The sequence below is a fragment of the Corythoichthys intestinalis genome, chromosome 21 (genome assembly GCF_030265065.1).
Source record: "Corythoichthys intestinalis isolate RoL2023-P3 chromosome 21, ASM3026506v1, whole genome shotgun sequence".
Taxonomy (NCBI): Eukaryota; Metazoa; Chordata; class Actinopteri; order Syngnathiformes; family Syngnathidae; genus Corythoichthys; species Corythoichthys intestinalis.
In genome coordinates, this window is record NC_080415.1 from 26707107 (window position 1) to 26730650 (window position 23544).

The 23544-nt window shown below is 43.5% G+C and overlaps 2 protein-coding genes across 3 annotated transcripts in view; one reads left to right on the top strand and one right to left on the bottom strand.

Annotated features, from left to right (window-relative positions):
- Positions 1 to 16012, top strand: znf646 (zinc finger protein 646). Of its 2 annotated transcripts, XR_009061710.1 has the most exons (5): positions 1 to 304; positions 2175 to 4736; positions 6815 to 7768; positions 9284 to 10082; positions 10605 to 16011. XR_009061710.1 is itself a non-coding variant. In XM_057825350.1 (4 exons), the coding sequence occupies exons 2-4, from the start codon at positions 2392 to 2394 to the stop codon at positions 9999 to 10001; spliced, it is 4017 nt and encodes a 1338-aa protein (XP_057681333.1). In that variant the 5' UTR covers positions 2 to 304; positions 2175 to 2391; the 3' UTR covers positions 10002 to 16012. The 2 variants fall into 2 exon arrangements, 1 of the variants encoding a protein (XP_057681333.1); XM_057825350.1 differs by having other exon boundaries at positions 2 to 304; positions 9284 to 16012.
- Positions 15167 to 23544, bottom strand: part of si:rp71-1c10.7 (tumor necrosis factor receptor superfamily member 12A) — a 20140-nt gene continuing 11762 nt past the window's right edge. The window contains exons 2-4 of the mRNA XM_057825355.1: positions 18281 to 18379; positions 18063 to 18206; positions 15167 to 16992 (exon numbers count right to left, since the gene is read on the bottom strand). Coding sequence (XP_057681338.1) covers positions 16952 to 16992; positions 18063 to 18206; positions 18281 to 18379 — 284 coding nt within the window. The 3' untranslated portion in view covers positions 15167 to 16951. The remainder of the gene's footprint in view (positions 16993 to 18062; positions 18207 to 18280; positions 18380 to 23544) is intronic.

The window sequence follows — 23544 nt, forward strand, 5'->3', positions numbered from 1 at the left end:
CAGATACACGCTTTTCACAGTCATACCAGCCGGTGGTGGAAATGAGTGTGACTAAATGTAGAATAAATTTGAATAATGACAACAATTTGTTGTCTTTGACTTTTATTTTTGTACCTTTAAACGGGGAAGCATTTAGCCACTGCACATTTCCTGTTCCCTAGCAACAAGCGCAGTGTGGAACTGAAAGAAGACAATTGGAAGAAGAGAGTGCCTTTGTGATTGATTTCCGCATCAAAAGAAGCTCTTTACTCATGTCATGACCATGCTTTGGAGTAAAGAGATGTGCTCCGAGTCGCTTTTGAAGGTATTTCGTTTCACAGACTTGCCGACGTTGCGTTTCCGGTCTTTTTTTTGCTGCAATGTTTGTTTTGCAAGCTAAGATGCTAGTAGTGTCCAGTGCAGCTAACATGGCAACTAACTAGCCCCACAAATTCACCTATTTTTAATTAATAGTTGTTAAACACAATCTCCAGCAGCAATGCGTTTACATGGAATTATTTCTTTTGAAAGGTTTTTATGGTGGCGTTATGAAAAAGTAACAATAGGCGTTGGTTTCCTGGTTAATTGACGCAACTTGACACAGCAATCTAATTAGCCTGTCAGTGGTGTTAACAATTAAAACACTAATCCATTAAGGAGAAAGGGAGTATTTCATTTAAATTACTTTGCATTTTCGAGTATTGTACAAACTCCAACTTCCAAAATAACCTTTCAAACCTTTTTTTTCACTCAATAAACGCATGTATTATTCCTCTACAAACACATGTATTACATATGTCCCCAATTTTCTGGTGTCCACGTTAAAAGTAATAGCATTCTATTAGTCAAATATTAACCCTTTAACACCTAAGCCTATTTTGGCCGAATTTGCATGCCTTTGATGTTGCCTTTATATTTCAAAGAAAAAATTGTTCACAATGGCAAGGTTGGGCCCCTTTTTTTCAGGACACCTTAAACTTTATGTCCAATCTGTTGTTTTCTTCACTGACCAATTATAATCATCATTTTGGACCCAAAAAGACAAAAAAATCCCAAAATATTTTTCAAATTTTGTCAAGTTGATGTCCCATTGACAACCAAACATGCTCGACCAACAGTTTTGAAGCTTGCTAATATTTATTCAACTTGTTAGCATAAACATTCAATAGAAAAAGCTAAGACTGAATAGTTTTATGTTTGACAATTCAACACAAACAGCTGGTATGGTCATAGACGTTTTTGGCGTGTACACATACTATGGTCAAAACAGGTTATATACAATGCAAAATAGTGAGAATTAAAAAAATATATATATATATATTTCATCTAACACAAAAAGGCTTTAGAGGATATCTCTTTGTGAGGTTAGGTATTGTACTCATCACCTAATCAAAAGTATATACATGCAATCAAGCTTCTCGAACACACACATCTATATACAAATTGAAAAGATTGATAATAAAGAAAAAAAATCAAATATAACCTTGAAAAAAAGTATTTTAAAAAATGACAAATATTTCAGTTCAATTTTTCAGGCAAGCGACTCAATAAAGTTTATTTTATTTTATTTTTTTTTGCGACTCATTAAAGTTTCCTCTTGAACATGACACAGAGCTACATCACACACGTCACACAGCCCACTCTTGCGCCCTTTGTGCGCTGTCACTTCTACTCGCCGAGACGCCGACTCATCCGAGGAAAACAACGACAAAAACATCTCATCCTCTTGCTTGAGTTAATGAAATAATGCATTAGCTTGCGCTAAATTTAGTTTTCGATACATTCCGCACATTTCAAAGTCACCCCCTCAATCCAACCGGCAGGTGCTCGCTTCGCATGTGTCCCTTTCCTTAGGTGGCGCCTCGCTCGGCGAGAGTGAGACTACGTGATTGGCCCGTGACAGTTCATCTGTATTTATTTATTTTTTTAAATCTTTTTTAAATTGAAAAAAAATCTGCGATGGACTGAGGGAGGGAAGTTTGAAGCGCGTAAGTAGCGAGGGATTTCTGTATTATCGGAGGTTGAAGTGAGAATCAATCCCCATTCAAGCTGAGTATGATTTTTCATAGTTTGAGAGTAACTATGACTAATTCGTTTCGTCCAGCCGACTGGCAAATCTGTTATCCTTATGATTTGATTAATTTAAACTTATGAGAAAAGTTATTTAAGGTTTGCCTTTCTCACCCTTCATCCAGGTTGGATTCTCCGACTATCCTCCATGGCCTCTCAAGACAGCCTCTGGACATCACTGTTCTCCATTGTTTACTGACAAGAAAAGCATCTAATGTATCATCCTCCTGTACATATTTTACATCTGGTGAGCTTGCTTCGACCTTCATCTTGTGGCCTGTGCACGACTCCGCACGGAACGCAGTTTTCCCATGCAGGCAGTGTTGGCTGTTGTGTGCTAACATGGCCGCCCTTGTCCAGCACACGGACGGTCACTTGGAACGAGAGGAACGCAAATTCAAATGTGACAAATGCGGACGTGGCTACAGACACGCTGGCAGCCTCGCCAACCACAAAAAGGCCCACGACGTGGGATCCTTTGAGTGCCACGTGTGTGGTAAGGAGAACTCCAATGCTTTGGCTTTGAAAAGTCACTTGCGGAGTCACACGGCGCGCAAAAAGTACTCTTGTTCGCAATGCGGCAAGGCTTTCCGTCTGGCAACGCAGCTTGCGACGCACGAGCGAGTTCACCGTACCTCGCAACTAAAAAAGCAGGACGCCACTGAGTACCGACACCCATGTGAAATTGCAGATAACAGTGAGAGCCCCTCGACCGTAGGGATCCGAATGGAAAACTGCGCCGTTGAAGGTAAAATGGAGTTCTATCATCCGCAGTGCGACACATCGGAAAATGCTGCCGACCGGCCGTTTAAATGCAGTCTCTGCGACAAGACGTACATTCACCTGCGAAGCTTGAGCAACCACAAAAAGACTCACCAGTTGGGCATGTTTGAGTGCACCGTGTGTTTCAAACTCTTCAACAACATGGCAGCGCTCTACAGCCACCAGAGGACTCACAAGGCCAGAAACGGCGGAGGAAGCGTTAACTCACTATCCGACATCTACGCCAATTCTGCACAGGAACAGTTTCCCCCTCGGAGTCTTGACGCGCCTGTCAACTTCTGCCATTTGTGTCAAGTTATGTTCCCGAGCCACGAGGAGTTCCAGGAGCACATCCAGATGCATAACTCTTCTTCTGATTCCTTTGGGCTTCGGGATGACACGGCAGGCAGTCACAGTATGACGTATGACATCGTTACCTCGCCTAAATCTAGCGTTTATACAGCTAACATGAATCATATTCCTTCTTTAGCGTCAGTCAAAAGTACTCTGGGTTTTAATCCACCTCTAGGAACTATAAACAGTAACGGACATATGTATTCAAACTTCCCGAATAATCTATCTTCCAACTACTCTCAGGGAGAACCCCCACTAAGAAACGCTAGCATTGGCAATATCGCTACAACCGTGTCGGAACTCCGCGACCCTTCCGTCACGGATCCCGATGAACGTCCCTTCAGGTGTCAGATATGCGGCAAGAGCTACCGCCATTCCGGAAGCCTCGTCAACCACAAACGCTCGCATCAGGTTGGGACTTACCACTGCACCATCTGCAGGAAGAAGTATCCTCACCTGGCTGCGCTCAAGAGTCACCTCCGCATCCATAAAGGCCACAAAACCTCATTCAACAGCAACGGGGACGGAGAGTGGCTCCCTTCCGAGCCCTTAATTTCGGTGAACCAGCAGAACCGCCTTTCATCACGAGAGGAGGAGGATCGTACGCCCCTCACTCTTGGTGCGGATGGCGAAAACACCAGGGTATTCCACGATCATCAGGACACGAGCACGAGCCTACCTCACGCCGAACTTGCGATGCAGAGGCACATGTGTGCCGACTGTGGGGATACTTTTGCCGATATTTCCAGCATTGTTGCGCACTCTTGTCCACTACGGCAACAACAGCAGCACACAAATGAGAGCCACAATTTCAACGGGAACTTCACAGGCACTGTCGCGCAGTTTCACGGATTTAACGACTCCAATCACCAGAGTTACTTAGAGCGGAGCTTCCAAGAGAATTTGAGCAGCGAACAGTTGAACGCCCACGGCGAAGAAGACGACGGCGATCTTTTTCAGTGTTCCATTTGCGGGAACAGCTACAGCAGCATGCGGGCTCTCAGGAGCCATCTGCGCGGACACGCCCAGTCCCAGTGCGCAGCAGTCAGCTCGGCAACATCAGCCATGTCCTCACAGGAGGAGGTCGGACAAGACCAACCAGGCGAGATGATGATCTGCAGTACTTGCGGAGAAAGCTTCGCCAGCAAGCAGGACTTGGTCACGCATCAGCTCGTGCACGTCAAACGCCAAGACGAAGACAGTGACGTGGTGTCAGAGGGAAAAGAGGAGCCGCGTAGCATCATTTGCGGTCGCTGCGGAACCTCCTGCGCTGGCTACCGTCATCTGGAGAGCCACGACTGCATAATGGAAAAGGAGGAAGAAAAAATGGTGACTGGTGAGACTGGTGAGGAAGCCAAAGTCAAGAATTTGCGGCACGAAGTCCGAGGCAATTTCGAGGATCGTCGGTACCGATGCGATCAGTGCGGCCGTTCGTACAGACACTCAGGCTCGCTCCTCAATCACAAGAAATCCCACAAAACTGGAGTATTCAAATGCAGTGTGTGCCAGAAACGCTTTTACAACCTGCTGGCTCTTAAAAACCACCAGAGATCCCACTTTGACATTAAGAGGTAAACAATCTAAGGTACCAAAATACTGGTCATGTTTTTTTTTTTTTTTTTTAACAGTTTATTTGACTTTGTTTGCCATAAATCATGAAAATGTATTGTGAAACAAATCAATACTACTTATAACACTACTTCTATAATACTACTTAATAAGGGTGTAACGGTACATGTATTGAACCGTTTCGGTACGTGGTGCTCGGTTCGGAACGGAGGCGTACCGAACGAGTTTCTGACGAAATGTAACCCTTACTTTTCGATTGCCTGGCACGGCCAGACTGTTCTCCCTGTATTTTTCAAACACTGAGAGAAAAGTCTGGGAACCAGCCCATTAACGGCCTCTCGAGCAGGTACAAAATCAATCGACAAATCAGATTCGTTTATTTGCGTGACGCTTTCTTAACGAGCAACGTCACTCTTGCGCGTCGGAAGTCGTCTCCACAACAACACAGATGGTGAACAGGAGAGCCGAGAATATGTTCCAATCCACGGTAAAATCAGTTTTAAATTACCAAAAACACATCGACACGAGTCATTGACAACAGTCTGTCTCGCGCTAGCCATGTTGAATAAACTCCGCTCTCCTCGTATGTTTACTTCCGCCCGCAAGTCCCTCGTCCTGCCCTCGTCGTTTTACTAACGTCACATCTGCCCGTTGCTGATTGGTCCACTCCGCTGTCTGTTTGCTGTGGCTTGCTCCGCCCTAGAAATTGTATCCGCTGAATGGTGGCCAGACTCAATAGCTGGAAGAGCGGTGAGTCTGGTGTACCAGGCAAACTTTTCGAGGCTGTGAGTCGATCGAGTTAGAGTTTCTTTGTGTAGATTATATTTACTCCGTCTTCTCTACTATAATGAGGACCAACACGATAGGACAGTATAACCCAGAAACGTCAACGGGGCGACAACGTAGCCGCTGCGAGAACACAGTGAAACGCGGGCGTTAATGTCAATCAGCCAATGCACACCAGTCGCAGTGCGGCCGCGTGTTAGACGCGTCCCAGAAGCGGCTCAACATGACGCACGCGAAAAGAATGGCGGAGTTTATTATTTGACGCGAGACGCGACCCTCCTGCGTCAATACTACTACCAGTAGCTAGGATCTGGCAGACCGGAAGTCACTCGTGTAAAAATACGGTGGATCCGGTCGATTTTCAAACCAATATGCAATCGTAACCCACTTTTTGAGTCCATCAGATCTCTTGAGTGGTAGATCGGGGCACAGTTGACTTGTCTTTGTTGATTTACTGCTGTCTTCTCTGCTATAATAATAACCAACACGGCCCCGTGTTCGATACAAAACCCTCCTACCACAACAAAACAAGTAGGAACTAATATTCACATTGGAACTAAAGTTAAACAACATAAAATATACAATATAAATGAATACTAGTACTACATCACATTTGTAAAATATAAACACATTATAAATAATAGCCCATTTAAATAAAATACATTGAAATGAGCTAAAACACCTGTAATTAAATAATACGAATAATACACAGATCCTGCTTACACAATTAAATTTATTAATTTCTGTGTGGCGCTTTAACTTGAGAAAATCCACCAATAAAGCTTTTGAAAACAGTTCATAAGAAAAAAAAATATTCATTGAGGCATTTCATTTGTAAAATACATGTTAAAATCTTTGTCATTGAGATTGCTTTTCTCTTTAGCACAGGTCTTTTTTCTTTCTTTTAGAAAGAAAGCTGACCAATACGCGGGGTCTGAAAGGCAAATTGTTGTTGGATTATCTTTAAATACCCGCTACTTTTTGAGCAGAATTCTAGCTTTGTATAGGCTAATGTTCCTATTGTTGAAAGCACAAAGGTGTGTAATAAACAACTAGCACATTTATATTTTGCATTTTGTTTTCTTACTGTACTGAAAATGAACCAAACCGTGACCTCAAAACCGAGGAACGTACCGAACCGAGATTTTTGTGTACCGTTATACCCCTACTACTTAAAGTCAAGTACTACCAAATGTTTACAGCAGAACTTAAGTATATTGCTCTCAATGTCTACAAAACACCTAATATCAATATGTCAACTCCCAACTGACCAAATTTCAATTTTCCCATCCAGGTACACTTGCCACGAGTGCGGCAAAGCCTTCAAAATCCAGAAGCAGCTTTTAATCCACCTCAGAAGGCACAAGAAGAACCGAGCCAAGATTCAAGAGCTTAACAACCAGATCCAAGCACTCGTGCAGATGAACAACTCTGAAGGCAAGGACTCCAGAGAACCGCAACAATTACCGACATGTCAGGCCGCGGTCAAATCTGAATTCACCAGCGACAGGCGACCGTTCGCGTGCGAGCAGTGCGGGCGCACCTACCGTCACGCCGGAAGTCTGGTGAACCACAAAAAGTCTCACAAAACGGGTCAGTATTACTGTTCAGTGTGCAGCAAAGCTTACTCCAACCAGCTAGCTTTGAAGAACCACTTGCGCACCCACTTTGCCAGTCGAAAACATTCTTGCCAAAAGTGCGGAAAATTCTTTCGAGGAAAACGGCAGCTATCAGCTCATGTCTGCGCCGACTCCCAAAAGTGCGGCAGGCAGAGCTCGAGGTCCCTGTCCTTAAAATGCAAAGAGTGTAAACAGACATTTCCCTCTGCCGACCAACTGGTTGACCATGCCTGCACAGGTGAAGAGAAACGGTTGTTCTCCTGCAATATTTGCCACCGTAGCTACCGCCATGCCGGCAGCCTCCTGAATCACAAGAACACTCACAAGACGGGTCACTTTGCGTGCACTTTCTGCGCCAAGCCCTTCACCAACCCCATGGCGCTGCGCAACCATACACGAATCCATACGCAGAAGAAAAAGTACGCCTGCCCAACGTGCGGGAAGGCCTTCCGACTCGCTAGCGTCCTGCACAACCACCAGAAAATCCACAGCCGCGCCGACGGACACTTCAGCTGTTCGGCGTGTGGGAAGAGCTTTCAAGGAAGGTCGGGACTCAAGAGGCACCGCTGCCGGAGAGGTCAAGGAGAAGACGGAATGCAGCCAGGAGAGAGTCAGGACAAGTGTTTCACGTGAGTTAGTCCATCATGGACCATGATTTTTACGACTTTTACAGAGCTTCACATGAGTTAGTCCGTCATGAACTATGGTCTTTAAAACTTTTACAATGAGGTACATGTTAGTGACGGACAGTCTAATAGTTTAGATGCCGTTGTTGGCAACCAGTGAGTTAACTGATAGTGTGAGCAGTAGGGGTGTGACAAAATATCGAAATGATGATATATCGTGATACTTTGTATCCCAAAAGGTTATCGATATGCTCCTGCCAAGAATCGAGATATCGTTTTAAAAAGGTGTCAAAGTATAAAAAAATAAAATAAAAGGAACCAACGAGTTGCAACCAAATTCTACCACCATAATAGTGTCTCAGTTAACTCTAAGCCTGCATCTAGGGTGCTCGATGTCCAATCTATTTAGACTAGGAACGTTTGTTCATTCGAAACCAGAGCATTCACAGTCATTCTGTCCGATGTTCATGGCATTTACAGGTCACTTGCTGTTTATTTTAGGGCATTTACAGGTCATTTCCTGTTGAGTTTAAGTCACCGCCTATTCATTTGGGTGATTCCCAAGTCACTTCCAATTCTTTAACTCAAACAGGTAGTGACCCATAAAATTTTCCAAAATCAACAGGTAAATGATCTTAAATGGCCCAAAATTACCTCATTGCCTGTCATTGGCTGCCACTGACGGCCATAGACGTTCAATCCGTTTGAAGTGGGAGGGTGGCAGCGAATGAACAATCGTTCATTCGCTGCCATCCCTCCCAGTTCAAATGGATTGGACGTCTACTAGTGATAAACTCATCCCAATTCACAGCAGAAGCTTGTTTTTCTGTTTATTGTTTGTTTGTAGAATATCCGAGAATGATTTCCTGACCAATGTATCGATAACTGTTGTATCGCCATATCGTCAGATCATCGTTATCGTGAGCTTTGTATCGCGTATCGTATCGTGAGGTACCAAGAGGTTCCCACTCCTAGTGACCAGATCACCAACCAAAATTTGAATTGCTTCTGACAGTTTAATTCTAATCTGTTCTGTAAACCGGGTTTAATGTGACAATGCTAATTTTGCTCTATAATTCCATTTTACAAGGTTGGATGTTTTTTTTCTCAAAATCAGTTGGCATGTTTTTCGCATTCTCAAATGAGAACTTCTACAACTTTGTCAATGAAAAGTGCCATGACTGGTTAACAAACTTGAAAACCAGTCCGCAAAGTATAGCCTGGATTAGGTAATTTCTTAATTTTAGAAACGACGACTTCTGTTTGGCAGGAAAGTCGATTACCTCAACCGAAACGATGACAAAAACATGTGTAAAAATCCCACCTAAAATGCTAATTTGAAAAAAAAAAAGACAAAAAGTCAAAAATAATCCAATAGAACCTGCTGATAGTTGGAAACTGGATTGTTGCAGTTGTCCCAGAAGGCCGAACAGGTCTATAAAACGTTCTCTCAAGTCCCTACACATGATGGAAACTAGGACGAGATGTGAAGATGACACCAACCTCTTCCTCCCGCAGGTGCGACCTTTGCGGGCGATCTTACCGCCACGCCGGTTCCCTCCTCAACCACAAGAAGACCCACTCTGAAAACCTCCACCACTGCAGCCTTTGTCTGCAGACCTTCCCGGATCCCGTCACACTTCAGATCCACTCGCAGATGAGGCGCCACTGCTGCCCCGAATGCGGCAAAACCTTCTGTCTTCTCGTGCACCTGCAGAGCCACATGGAGTCTCACTCCAAGGAGCGCTCTAAGGACTCTTGCTCTGATATCAGCTGGACAGAACCTATGTCCCATCATCCGCAGAGTACAACCGAGCAGACGGAGAAGAGCCACATCTGCGAGCATTGCGGTCGAACTTACCGCCATGCCGGCTCCCTCCTAAACCACAAAAACAGCCACAAAACGGGCTCCTTCTCCTGCTCCGTGTGCCATAAAGAGTTCTCCAACCTTATGGCCCTCAAGAACCACCGGCGAATTCACACCGAACCAAAGCGTTACCAGTGTCTAGAGTGTGGAAAGGCCTTCCGTGTGTCCACACAGCTTATCTGTCACCGGAGAATCCACAGCAAAGAGAAGCCCTTCTCCTGCGTTCTTTGTGACAAGAACTTTTCCAGCAAGTCCAATCTCCGACACCACGAGAAGTTGCACCAGAACCACAACGCATACGACAACTCCTCCTCGTTTAGCTTGGACGCTAACAACTTCATGGGTTTAGACATGGGCTCATTCCTTTGAGGGTCTTTAACTTGCTTTTCCAGCCACTTCTGAATGTTGTCCTCCGGTCCCACACGGCTCCTCACCACTCAATTTTTGAAGGTACGTCATGTGTCGGTTCCAGAACATTTTGAGGCTCTTCCTCTCATAGAATCCCAAAAATCGGTATCCCAAACTTTTTTGTGAGTCGTGTTGGTTTGTGTGTGCTAAAGAACCGATGGCACCACAAGCGTTAAATACCTCAACTAGTTTGTTTGAAGCTCCCTCCAAGTGACGGACTTAAATTTGGGAAGTAGCTGTTCGACTACTAATTTAAGTGGCATATGCTTAAAGCTACCTTTTATGAATGTTGTCATAAAAATGTTTCGTCTTACCTTGAACTTGTTGGCTACCGTTGAAGGCAATCGTAACAATCCAAACTTTCTGTACAAATTTTACTATTGCTGAATATGTGTCTTTTTGTGTTGTGCCTCGTCCCCACATTTCTTATCAGAGGGGCATTCAAAAAGTGATGCACTGAAGTGCATTGCTCGTACAGGATTTTACCAATCTTGTTTATATTTGGCACAAACATGATAGGACACACCTTTTTGCGATTGTTATATGTGTGTTTCTTATTTTCAGATTTTTAAAGCTTAAACTGGCTTCCAAAATGGCTGCCCCTCTTGAAGCTCGTCAGAAACAAAGAGCTGTAATCAAATTCCTTGTTGCAGAGAGAGCAACCCCTCTGAGGATTCACAACCGGCTGGAAAATGTCTACAAGGATGATACCATAGACTATAGTACTGTAAAAAGATGGGTACAGCCATTGAAAAACAGTACTGAAGACCATGAAGAGGTGGGTAAAGCCAGCATAGCCGATAAGTCCTGTAGTGGTCGGCCATCCACCTCTGTCAATCCTGACAACAAAACTTATGCTGATGAGTTAGTTTAAGCTTTAAAAATCTGAAAATAAGAAAAACACATATAACAATCGCAAAAAGGTGTGTCCTATCATGTTTGTGCTAAATAGAAACAAGATTGGTAAAATCCTGTATGGGCAATGAACTTGAGTGCATTACTTTTTGAATGCCCCTCGTATCATGCAGGGTTTCCTCCTAAAACCTTGCAAAGCCTGACGGCAGAGAAGCCTTCTGGCAGCCCAACAGGTTTTTTTGGGAAAAAACATAATAAAATGTTAAGTTGCCAAATTTATAATTATGACCATTATGTGCTATTATAAGTAGTGTTGCAATGATACCACTTTTTTCCTCCCGATACTAGTAACGACACCCGGTTGTGTGATATCAGCCAATGAGCAGATACTGTGTCGATATCAATTTTTTTGAAAAAATATTTTTAATTCTTGATGACATGCATACTCGAATGTAAAATAATTGCTATCATGACTGCTTATAAACATTTGTGGAACAAGAACAATGACTAATAGGCTACGGTCATACTACAGGTCTTAATGCACAAATCCGATTTTTTCGTGTTTTTCCGACTCGAGTGAGGCATTAGCTTGACAGTCTGAACGTGACAAGTCGCATAGAACTGGACCATTTCAAATCCGATCTGGGTCACTTTCGTATGTGGTTCAAATCCGATCTGGGCCACATTTTGTTCAGACTGTTGCGGCGGTCTGTACTGTCCAGTCTCCAAAATCGGAATTCATGCAGCAATTAGTCATCAAAAAGCGAGAGAGACGCTACGCTAGCAGTGCAGCTGTGCGTTATTAGCGCCTAGCTTGCCTTGAACACGGCTTTTTAAGAAGGGTCGGACTTGACAACAGTCATTAAAAAAAATAGTAATGGGTTGAGGATAAGCCTGAGAATGATCGGTTTTCTGTCTACTCCATATAAGCAATATTTCAACATTGCTTACACGGCCGAGAGTTGCTTACAAACTGCCCGTATGTGTGTGACATGCACGGACAGTGCGTGCATGCTATCGATCCATATAAACTTTGAATAATTATTACTTAGGGATTATATAGGGATTATTTATGTCTGTTATTTGTGTCCTCATTTTGAAAAGCAAAATATGATATCCCTGGAATGACTGATGAAAACCAGTATGTGCGGCCATTTGTTTTGATGCTTCTGCGCATGCGGGTCTTCTTGCTCAGCGCATGTCGGACTGCAAATTAGAGCACATGCGTAATACTTGAATGGTCACAATGGACAAAGGCAGTCTGAATGGGCACGCCAAAAAAACGGATATGACAAAAAAAATCGGATTTGTGCATCAAGACCTGTAGTATGAACATAGCCATAGAAACACTGAGTGTACAGTCAATACCATTATACCACATTTGTTAGCTTAGCTAATGTGCTAATCACTTTTTGTGCACAATCAATACCATCATACCACAACAGTATGTTATCTTGTCTTGTATGTGAATTACTTTTGTTAGACTTTACAAGTTTGTTAGCCTAAAGCTTGCATCTTTATGTAAAGTATGCTAAACGTTAAATCCTGGCTACTATTACCGTTTAACGTGTAGATTTATCCACCATTTAAAGTACAGGTTCTAACATGGAAAATATGTCTGCTAAACATCTCCGAGGCTCAAAACGCTACCATTTTCCATCTCAAAAATAAATATTTGACTTTTAGCTATATAATTTTTTCTACCTTCAATGCGCTCTCCTTTATTTTCTTCTTCGGTGGCATTTGTAATCGCCGGCCATCTTGGGGTGGGCAACAAGTGCTGCTTATTTTACAGCAGTGTTCATAACTGGCGGCCATCATTGGGAGTGCAACCAGCTGTTGGAAACTAAATGTCAAAGAACACATATCGCGCATCATCGGTGTATTATTTCTTAATATTCGCAGATAATGATGCCTGTATTTTAGCGACCCCTTCCGATCCGATAGTAGTATCGGTGCAGCACTAATTATATGCCATTTATTAACAATACTTGTCTTGAAATACAGTTTTAACGAGGGATCTCCCGATCGCATATTTTTGCACCTGAGTCCAAGTCACTTTATTTTGAAAATCTGCCAATACAGAGTCCCGATCCGATCGGAAAAAAAAGTTGTTAAAAAAAAAAAGTTGTCAGTTGTCAAACATGTTACTGTCGTACCATTCCAACTTCATGATGTGAATTCATTTTAAACAGTAATGCAGAAAAATGCTTGTCTTTATTAAATACTTCATTGAGTGACGCTTTGACGCTCACACTGCTGCGAATAGCTTCTCACATACACAATGAGTTGCCACAGCACACTTATGCAAGTTTAATGATGATTGACACATTTGTGCCTTTGATCGTTGAGCTACCTAGCTTCTCTGGCAAGATCAAAGCTACAAACCTGTCAATAATTGCTAACTTTAAGTTCTAAATGCAAGCTGGACAGTTTGGCCGCACTGCTTAGCATGTGGGAGGTTGAGAGGCTATGGCGCTGTATGAAGCAGGAAAACATATTTTTTTAAATTAAAAAACTAATCCTTTTCACCCAATTCCGATCCTCTGAGAAATGGCTGACCGGCCTGATTTTGGATCACGTGATCGGATCTGGACATTCCAAGTTTGAACAAGCAAACAAAACTACACTTCAATGGCAAAGCGCAAAGGAAGGTTTGTTCAAATATCACATGCTATGAGAAATCGCCATTACGCTTTCAAACGTATCACCAGACGCAGTTAAAATGCACTTAAAATACAGTGGGGCAAAGAAGTATTTAGTCAACCACCAACTGTGCAAGTTCACCTACTTCTAGTCTCCTACTAGATTAGAGAGGCCTGTATTTGTCAACATGGGTAAACCTCAACCACGAGAGACAAAATGTGGACAAAACCCCCCAGAAAATCACGTTGTTTGAGTTTTAAATAATTCCAAATTAGAGTGGAAAATAAGTATTTGGTCACCTACAAACAAGCAAGATTTCTGGCTGTCAAAGAGGTCTAACTTCTAACTAGGCTCCACTCGTTACCTGTATTAATGGCACCTGTTTTAACTCATTATCAGTATAAAAGACACCTGTCCACAATGACAGTCACACTCCAAACTCCACTATGGCCAAGACCAAAGAGCTGTTGAAGTACACCAGAGACAAAATTGTAGACCTGCACCAGGCTGGGAAGACTGAATCTGCAATAGGTAAAACGCTTGGTGTAAAGAAATCAACGGTGGGAGCAATTATTAGAAAATGGAAGACATACAAGACCACTGATAGTGTCCCTCGATCTGGGGCTCCATGCAAGATCTCACCCCGTGGCATCAAAATTATAACAAAAACGGTGAACAAAAATTCCAGAACCACATGATGGGACCTAGTGAATGACCGACAGAGAGCTGTGACCACAGTAACAAAGGCTACTATCGGTAACCCAATGCGCCGCCAGGGACTCAAATCCTGCACTGCCAGACGTGTCCTCCTGCTGAAGCCAGTACACGTCCAGGCCCGTCTGCGGTTCGCTAGAGAGCATTTGGATGATCCAGAAGAGGACTGGGAGAATGTGGTATGGTCAGATGAAACCAAAATAGAACTTTTTGGTAGAAACAGAGGTTCTCGTGTTTGGAGGAGAAAGAATACTGAATTGCATTCGAAGAACACCATGCCCACTGTGAAGCATGGGGGTGGAAACATCATGGTTTGGGGCTGTTTTTCTGCAAAGGGACCAGGACGACTGATCTGTGTAAAGGAAAGAATGAATGGGGCCATGTATTGAGAGATTTTGAGTGAAAATCTCCTTCCATCAGCAAGGGCATTGAAGATGAGACGTGGCTGGGTCTTTCAGCATGACAATGATCCCAAACACACAGCCAGGGCAACAAAGGAGTGGCTTCGTAAGAAGCATTTCAAGGTCCTGGAGTGGCCTAGCCCGTCTCCAGTTCTGAACCCCATAGAAAATCTGTGGAGGGAGTTGAAAGTCCGTGTTGCCCAACGACAGCCCCAAAACATCACTGCTCTAGAGGAGATTTGCATGGGGGAATGGGCCAAAATACCACAACAGTGTGTGAAAAGCTTGTGAAGAGTTACAGAAAACGTCTGGCCTCCGTTATTGCCAACAAATGGTATATAACAAAGTATTGAGATGAACTTTTGATATTGACCAAATACTTATTTTCCACCCAGATTTGCAAATAAATTCTTTAAAAATCAAACAATGTGATTTTCTGGGGGGGGGGTTTCACATTCTGTCTCTCATGGTTGAGGTTTACCCATGTTGACAACTACAGGCCCCCCTAATATTTTCAAGTTGGAGAACTTGCACAATTAGTGGTTGACTAAATACTTATTTGCCCCACTGTATGTATTCTTTTTTATACTTCTATAGCACAGATTTAGCCTGGCGGCCCACCAGGCTTATAAAGCACTTGGGGAAACCCTGTCATGTTTTCTTTTGCCTTCTTTTATCCTCACGAGCACTAAATACCTCCAAGGCTCCGACCGTGAGCTTCATGTTTGCCCGAAACTGACTATTTATGCCACTTTGACTATTCTTTCCATGTTTGTATTCTGTATCAACTGTGCTCTTGTTTATCCTCCACGCCAAGCAGCAAATGCACATTCAAACTAATATTTAGTTGCAGCTCGCCAACGTTTATGTTAACGTTTCCGTCTCCTGTGGCGCTTCCTTCGCCTCCTTCCTCACTGAACTTGTCTACTGTCCACTGGATCTTTGAACTTTTCTTCAGTAGAAAAAAGTATAAGATAGACTACCACCTCATATATTGGATTTAAGTATTTATCGCCTATTTATACAACTATTTTGTCACGGAAGTGTAGATTTCTACTAGTGGCTTAGATTTAGGATGGAAGCCAAGTCATGATTAAAAAAAACCTTGCAAATCAACACGTGTGTTGTTTCTGTTCGCTCACATGACAACCAAACAGCGCAAGTACGGTTCAAGGTTTTATTGTGAAAATACATTTTGATACTCAAAGCAATAAGACGACTGCATTTGGTCAAAAGAAGCCAGTGCATGTACACAAAATTTATATACATTTAGACAAAATTAGGAAGATGTTAGTATCATAAGAATTTTTTTTTTTTAATCTTCATTTATAAGTCCCTTTCTTAAAACAATGTGCTTTAGAAGTAACCATCTTCTTAAAATATCAACTCATCCACTGGTATTGACAGCTATAGACATCAAATGCATTTTAACATCTGACACTGAATGATTGTGTTCCAGTGCCATTGACTGGGATAGATGTCCAATCAATTTAGACTGGGAGAGGCTGGCAGAAGTTGATCTGACTGTTGGTGTGTTTCATTTAGTGTTCTAAGTGGTAATTTGACAAAGTTATAACTCTGGTTTCTCCATCACTGTCAATAGCAGCCAGTGAGTTAATTAATAGTGTTTTGTGTGGAATGTTGACATATTTGTGATTCAAAGGGCAAAAACAAGGAAGAAAATGGTAATCTTGCACCTTTCAACTGGTTAGCTAGCATTGACAGCAATAAACGTCCACTCCAGAGCTATAGCAGTCCGTCATGGACTGTGGTACATGTTAGCATGTTCAAATGGATTGGATGTTTACCACTGTCTACGTATGAAAATAAATGAGTTTTCATGTGGCGTGACATAGCTCCGCCTCCGCAGATAGTACAGTACACAAATATGTCATTCCCTCATGTTGAAATGTTTTTTCTCAGTAACAGTGCACGATTGTCATAACAAGACGACGCTTCACCTAAACAGTAGCTACATTCAAACACGCTGTTTGCGCCTCAACAGTGTGTCCCGCCCTTTGACCTCTTCATACCTACATTCATCCGATTCGCGGTTTTGTCGCTCAAAGGCACTCTAGTGTGTCGTCGCTTTTGCTACATTTTAAATACATTTCTTAAAAAAAGAACGAAAAATAGATGGATTGTTGTCAGGAGAAAGCCTGTGGTCGCTCCATCAGTCAAAGTTCACGGTCGACGGCCTCGAGGCATCCCGGTCAGGCCTGGCGGGGGGGCGGTCGCCGCTAGCTTCAGTCCGTCACACTGTAGTCGCAATGTTGTGTTTACTGACTGGGAGGTTTAAGCTTGATAAAGTGGGCCTGCGGTTTCTTCTATCGGTTCTGTGAACAAAACAAAAGGGAAGACTGTTCATTATGATCAAATCAAAATTGATCGAGGGGCAAAATGTCATTGTCATAGCTTAGATATGAGGAAAAAAACACCAAATTATGCAGAATTTTAAAAAATAAGTTACCGTATTGGCCCGAATATAAGACGACCCTGATTATAAGACGACCCCCTCTTTTTCAAGACTCGTTTGAAAAAAGACTTTTTGAACACCAAATTTTTATACAGAAAATAATACATCAGTACATCTGAAACAAATGATTATAACAATATATTTGAGAGAAAAAGCATGTTATTTTGCCTCATTCAAATCTTAATATCTGAACATTTAAATATGTAAACTAAAGTGCAATAACATTCGTAAATTAATGGCTTCTGGTTTTTGAAATGTAAATAAACCCATCAATTGTGATAAAACAACAAAATTGCAATAACTGCATTAACCATCAAAGCGAGGTCTAAATGTAACTAGTCTTGAGACAAATCTGAATAAGGAAAAACATTGCAATAAAATAATGCAAACTGGTGAAACTTGAGAGTAGCTGAGATCTGTCATGACAGAACATCACTTCAATGATATCTGGCGCCATCTAGCGTCGTGAATGGGTAAAATGTCTAGACCCCGAATATAAGACGACTCCCACTTTTTCAGTCTTTTTTTTAATGCAAAAAAACACAGTCTTATATTCGGGCCAATACGGTACTTATACAAGGGTTTATTTTTTTTTTTTTAGGAAAATTGTATTTTCCAGACTATAGGTCACACTTTTTTTTTTTTTTTTTTAATTTGGAAAAATGTGAAAAACATCTTATATGTATCTCTTTCCAACACTAAATCTGAATAAATACATTGAACACACACACTATTTTTTTTTTTTTTGCGCTTCTTCGCGGTTTTTCACTTATCACGGCGGGTTCTGGTCCCTGTTAACCACAAAGCACGAGGGATCACTATCGGCGAATATATCGACTGAAGAATTGATTTCGTATCATCATAAAACTGATCATTAAAAGCCTTAGTGTGCGTTTTTCTAGTCTCCAACAAAATCTCACATCGGCGTACCTCGTAGAGGAAGTTTTTGTGCTTTGCGGCGATGCACCATCACCCCGATAATGAGGGCGGCGCCCACTAGCACCACTGCCAGCACAGAGAAGCTGCTAATGGCTGCTAACTTCCACACGTCCGGCGTCTCTTCCACCACTTTACCTAGCGTACAAAAACATACAGTAATTAAAAACGTGAAAAACAAAAAAAATGATTTCCAAAAACTGGCATCTTACATGTGTTACACAAAGGCGTCTTTGGGTACTGCTTGCAAGACGCGCACGGCATGCACCCGTCCAGGTCGGAGCTCCAGAATTCTGAGATCCCGCACTGACCTATGAAACCACAAGACAAAAACATCAGCTTATTTTCTTATAAAATAGAATCCGACACAGCCGTGGTTGGGTGAACATTAGGAATTTGTGTGATACCTTGACTTAGGATCTAGGTTCGAACAAATTAAACTCATGACTCAAATGTATTCGTAAAGTGCTGCTTTGACTTACGAATGGCAGTGACTGTCCTGGACCATGCATGGTCATTACTACTTTTACAATGGATATAATTGGATATAATACTTTAGCTCCCATTGACGGCAGTAACGAATGATCGCTGGCAGCCCTCCCAGTCAAAATGGATTGGCCGTCTATCGCCGTCAATGGTAGGCAATGTGTTAAGTGTTGCCTTGATTTACGAATTTACCGTAATTTTCGGACAATAAGCCGCTACTTTTTTCCGTCATTTTGCATCCTGCGGCTTATTTGTTGATTTGAGTTTATAGGTAACACTTTATTTGACAACAGCGTCATAAGATTGCCATAAGACCGTCATAATCATGACATGACATTATCATGGGCATTAATGAATGCCGATGTCATTAAGTGTCATCCGGCAAATTATGTCACTAACTCCATTTATGTCTTATGATCCTTTACATCCATTCAAAAGTGAGATAATTTGCCGGATGACACAAAATTATGTCATAAGCGTTCATTATTGCTCATGGTAGTGTCATGTCATAGTTATGATGGTCTTATGACAGTCTTAAGGCGTCACTGCTAAATAAGGTGTTACCAAATTCCATAACTAGCAATTAATGAAACAACTAGAACAGTAACCGAAGAAATAATTAGCAAAAAACATTAATTTTGATTGTTATTTACATCTGCAGCGCTGCAATGCATGCTAGGAGGCATGTTGGACGACAATAATGTTTTTTTTGTTTTGTTTTTTTAACCTGTCCTGTTCAGCTGTTTGACACGGGGAATGGAAGTCTAAGTGCCCGGATAGTCTGAACAGTTTTAATGTTTCACATTGAGAGTCTGACATACTCCCTTTGTGATCATTCAACATACCTCATTTATTATGACAAAACAGCGAACAGGAAGGGAAGGGGTTATGGGGGAACAAAAGAATCACATGAGAAGAAACACAAACAACAAGAAATACATTGAACGCCTAACTACACTAACTACCAATATGTTGGTGCTATCGTCAGCTAAATGTATTTCCGGTTAACACCATGTGGGGTGCCTGTTGACCAGGGAAAGAGGGGGAAGAAGGTGGGGGAGTCTATAAGCTAAGTGATAGAAAGGAGTAGAGTGTACACAAATCATCTCTGTGATCTAGAACCCAGTAATCGTGTGAATCCCTTGTGAGTGTAAGGCCGTTGGCGACCGACCCTACACCGCCTCAACAGCAATCCCGGCACCGGGACCCCCCCGCCCAAGCGCGCCCAATAACATCCAGCCGCGCGCAAGCCCCGCCGGGCACGCAGCAGCCACGCAGGCGAGCAAAGACGCCACGCGGGCGCCAACACAGGGCCAGCCAGCCCGGGGACCACCCGCGCGCCCATCTACCGGCCCTCGGGGATGGCAAGAGGGGACGCACCACCAACCCCACGCCCGTACCCAACCCCATCCGCCCACCCGGGCCACGAGCCGCCGCCGCAGCCCCCCAGCCGACATGGCACGCCATGGGGCCCCCAGCGGCCCACCAAGCCCAGGGCAGGGCAGGGTCCCCCACCGTAGCAGGCAACATCCAGACGATATTCCGCCGCCCAGCCAGCGATCCGCGGCAGAGCACAGGGCGCATACCCAGTTAGAGAAGGGAGGGGAAGGCGGAGGCAGGAGAACGCCGTGGGGCGATGCGAGACCAGAGCCCCGACCTCCCGCGGCCGGCAGCCCAGGCGGAGAGGAGGCCACGCCTCGGGAGCCATGCCATAGAAAAACGTGTGGGATCCACCTACCACCCTATTTGTGTTCCCGGCTGGCAGCCATAACCCAGCACCGTGATGGGATTGTGAGGGGTGGGTAGTGCTATGTATGCATTAAAATAGGAGATCTTGCTTTGGGGCAATGGGACCGCAGCATGGAAATTGAGCCCAGCTGCCCGTCCCACCACCCTTTGCCAAAGTTCTCCTGTGGAGTATGATGTGTGTGGTGCGTTAAAAAAAGGTGCAGGGATGGTAGGGCCTGCCGTGAGCAGGTAACCGTGAGGCACCCCCCCCCCACCAGGTCCCAACCATCCCACAACCTTGGTGTGTGATGCATTATAAACAGGGGGGAGCCAGGCCAGGACTGTATGGCCCCGACCCAACTCCCCCCGGAGAAATGAATGAGTATGTCAGTGCTAGGGTGAAAGATATTTACAGTGCTGAAGTGAGGAGTGCGTGACTTAAGAGGTAGGCTCCAGTGGGCGTGGCCCCGTCCACCAGAGCAACCGGCCGCAGGGCGGGAGAAGCACCAGGGCCCCGATCAACCCCCGCCCCAGACCACCCACGGCTCACCCGCAACCGCCCACCCCTCCCCCCACCGCCCAAGCACCCACCCTGCACCCCGAGCAGGCGCTGCGCCAGCAAGAAACTGCAAGCCCCACGAGGCCCCGCCGACGACCCCACCGGCAGGAGGGCAGCGGCAGCCGCCGCGGCCCACGGGGGCAGACAGGGCCGGAGACAGACTAAGGGGACGGAGGCACAACCCACCCCACACCCCCAGGCCAGGAGGGACACGCAGTATGACACCCGGGGGCACCTCCCCCCTGGACGACAACAATGTTGACAGCAGGTGGCAGCAGAGGTTGATTGTCTCCCCCAAGGGAGCGGTGATGGCCAAATGAAGCATCTTGAAGCAATGAAGCTTTGCAGCCAATCTTTCAATGCTTCATGGTGGTTGATTTGGTTTTATGACGGTCTTATGATGCCGCAGTCATATAAAGTGTTACTGCTTAATATATTTTAGTGTGAATATCCCATAATACAGTGAAGACAGCTGCGGCCTACAGTCCAGTGCGCCTAGTGTGAAAATTACGGTCGTTTATTTGGTGATCGAACTCTTAAATTAACCTGATTTGCTCATAAAGTCTGCCCTGATTTATGAGTTCAACATACGTTTTTGCTCATAACTCCCAACACTGCCACGATGGAGCACTTGTAAGTCAAGGCAGCACTGTAGTACAAGTATATTAAGCACCATGTGGTTTCGCCCTAACGTCATTTCTCCGGTATGTTGCCTGCCTTGAGTTTGTCATGAAGAATGTCGGCAAAATGCTGGAAATCGTTCGCTCAGAAGGCAAAATTTCTGAGATGATCGGACCAAGTGAAGGCGTGTTCGCTTCCTTTGGTGTGTTTGCGTGTCTTCCACTTTGAGAAGGGAGAAAACAAGTCTGTTGGGAAGATGAAAACAAGATGGGCCTCGAACGGAAAAGCTTCCTTCCCGCTGCCGACACGACGGGAGGCTTTGTTTGTTTTCGGTACGCACGCGCGCACGAGACCAGCACTTTTAATGTGTGCGTGGAAGAGCAGCGCTCATCAAAAGATTGTTGTATTTGTTTTCCTTAATCAAATTGTTTGGATTCTCATCTCATTAATGGTTGAAACTAATTTTCGAATAATTAGATCATGGCACACAAACGAACTAATCAAGTTGAGATTTGAGAAGTCAAATGAGCCTTTCTGATTGGTCCAAAATAGCCTACGGTAGCAGAGGATCCAAATTCTATGAAAACAGATTCCATTACTTACAACTTCGAGTTAGTTTAGCTACAACTAAAAATGAACTTTGGTACAACGAAAAGTATTTTTCCAACAACTAAAAAGTATTTTCCTACGACTAAAGATGTCCCGATCGATTGACATCACGTTCGATCGGGTCCGATCACGTCATTTTCAAAGTATCGGAATCGGCAAAAAAATATCGGACATGCCTTTTTTTTAATATATATATATATATTTTTTTTTTTTTTAATTTTATTTAAAGTAGTTTTGGCTTAAAGTAGGGCTATCAATTTTTTTGCGTTAACGGCGGTAATTAATTTTTAAAAATTAATCACTTTAAATAATTAACACATGCACTGCACGACCCACTCATGCATTGTCACGTACTATCTATAAAGACGCCATTTTACCTATAGATAGCGCTAAAAGGCAGCGTATAATGAGTAGAGAGAATTTTGACAGTCTTTGGCGCCATTTTTTTATGTGGCTAAAGCCTTACAGTACCTCTTTCAGCAATTAAAAATAACGTGGGAGGTAATGTGGGGAAGAAAAGTAGTAGTGGATCATTTCTTAACACCCTATGTTCTTTCCCAACACAGAGAAGATATATCAATTGGTGCCCCTACGCACAGTCATGGTTGCACTTCCCATCATGCATTTGGGCAGAAGTTAAATGGCTGCAGTATCATTTACTGAAAGCTCAATAAATACACTAGATGGCAATATTTAGTCACAATATACAAAGTCACATTTATCCTTTAAGAATTACAAGTCTTTCTATCGGTGGATCCCTCTCACAGAAAGAATGTTGATAATGTAAATGCCATCTTGAGGATTTATTGTCATAATAAATACAGTACCTATGTACTGTATGTTGAATGTGTATATTCGTCCGAGTTTTATTCATTTTTTTTCTTAATGCATTCCCAAAATGTATATGATCGGGAAAAATTATCAGGAATGATTGGAATTCAATCGGGAGCAAAAAAAAAAGCAATCGGATCGGGAAATATCGGGATCGGCAGATACTCAAACTAAAACGATCTGGATCGGATCGGGAGCAAAAAAACATGATCGGAACAACCCTACCTACGACCACATGTTATCAACAAGTAACTCTTGCTAAAACTCTGTATTTTAGCTCACTAAAATTTAATTTTCCTACAACTCCAAGTTAAATCTGCTACAACTACCGTAATTTTTGGACTAGAAGGCGCACCTGACTATCAGTCGCCACCCACCAGATTTGTCACGAAATTGGCATTTGTTCATAGATAAGCCGCACTGGACTATTAGCCGCAGCTGTCCCCGCTGTATCATGGGATATTTACACCAAAAGATATTAACCGGTAACACTTTATTTGACAGCGACATTATAAGACCAAATTAACCCCCATTGTTTCAAGAAGCTTCATTTAGCCATCACTGCTCCCCTGGAGGAGACGTCAACCTCTGCTGCCACCTGCTGTCAACACTGTTGTCCAACATGCCTCCTAACAGGCATTG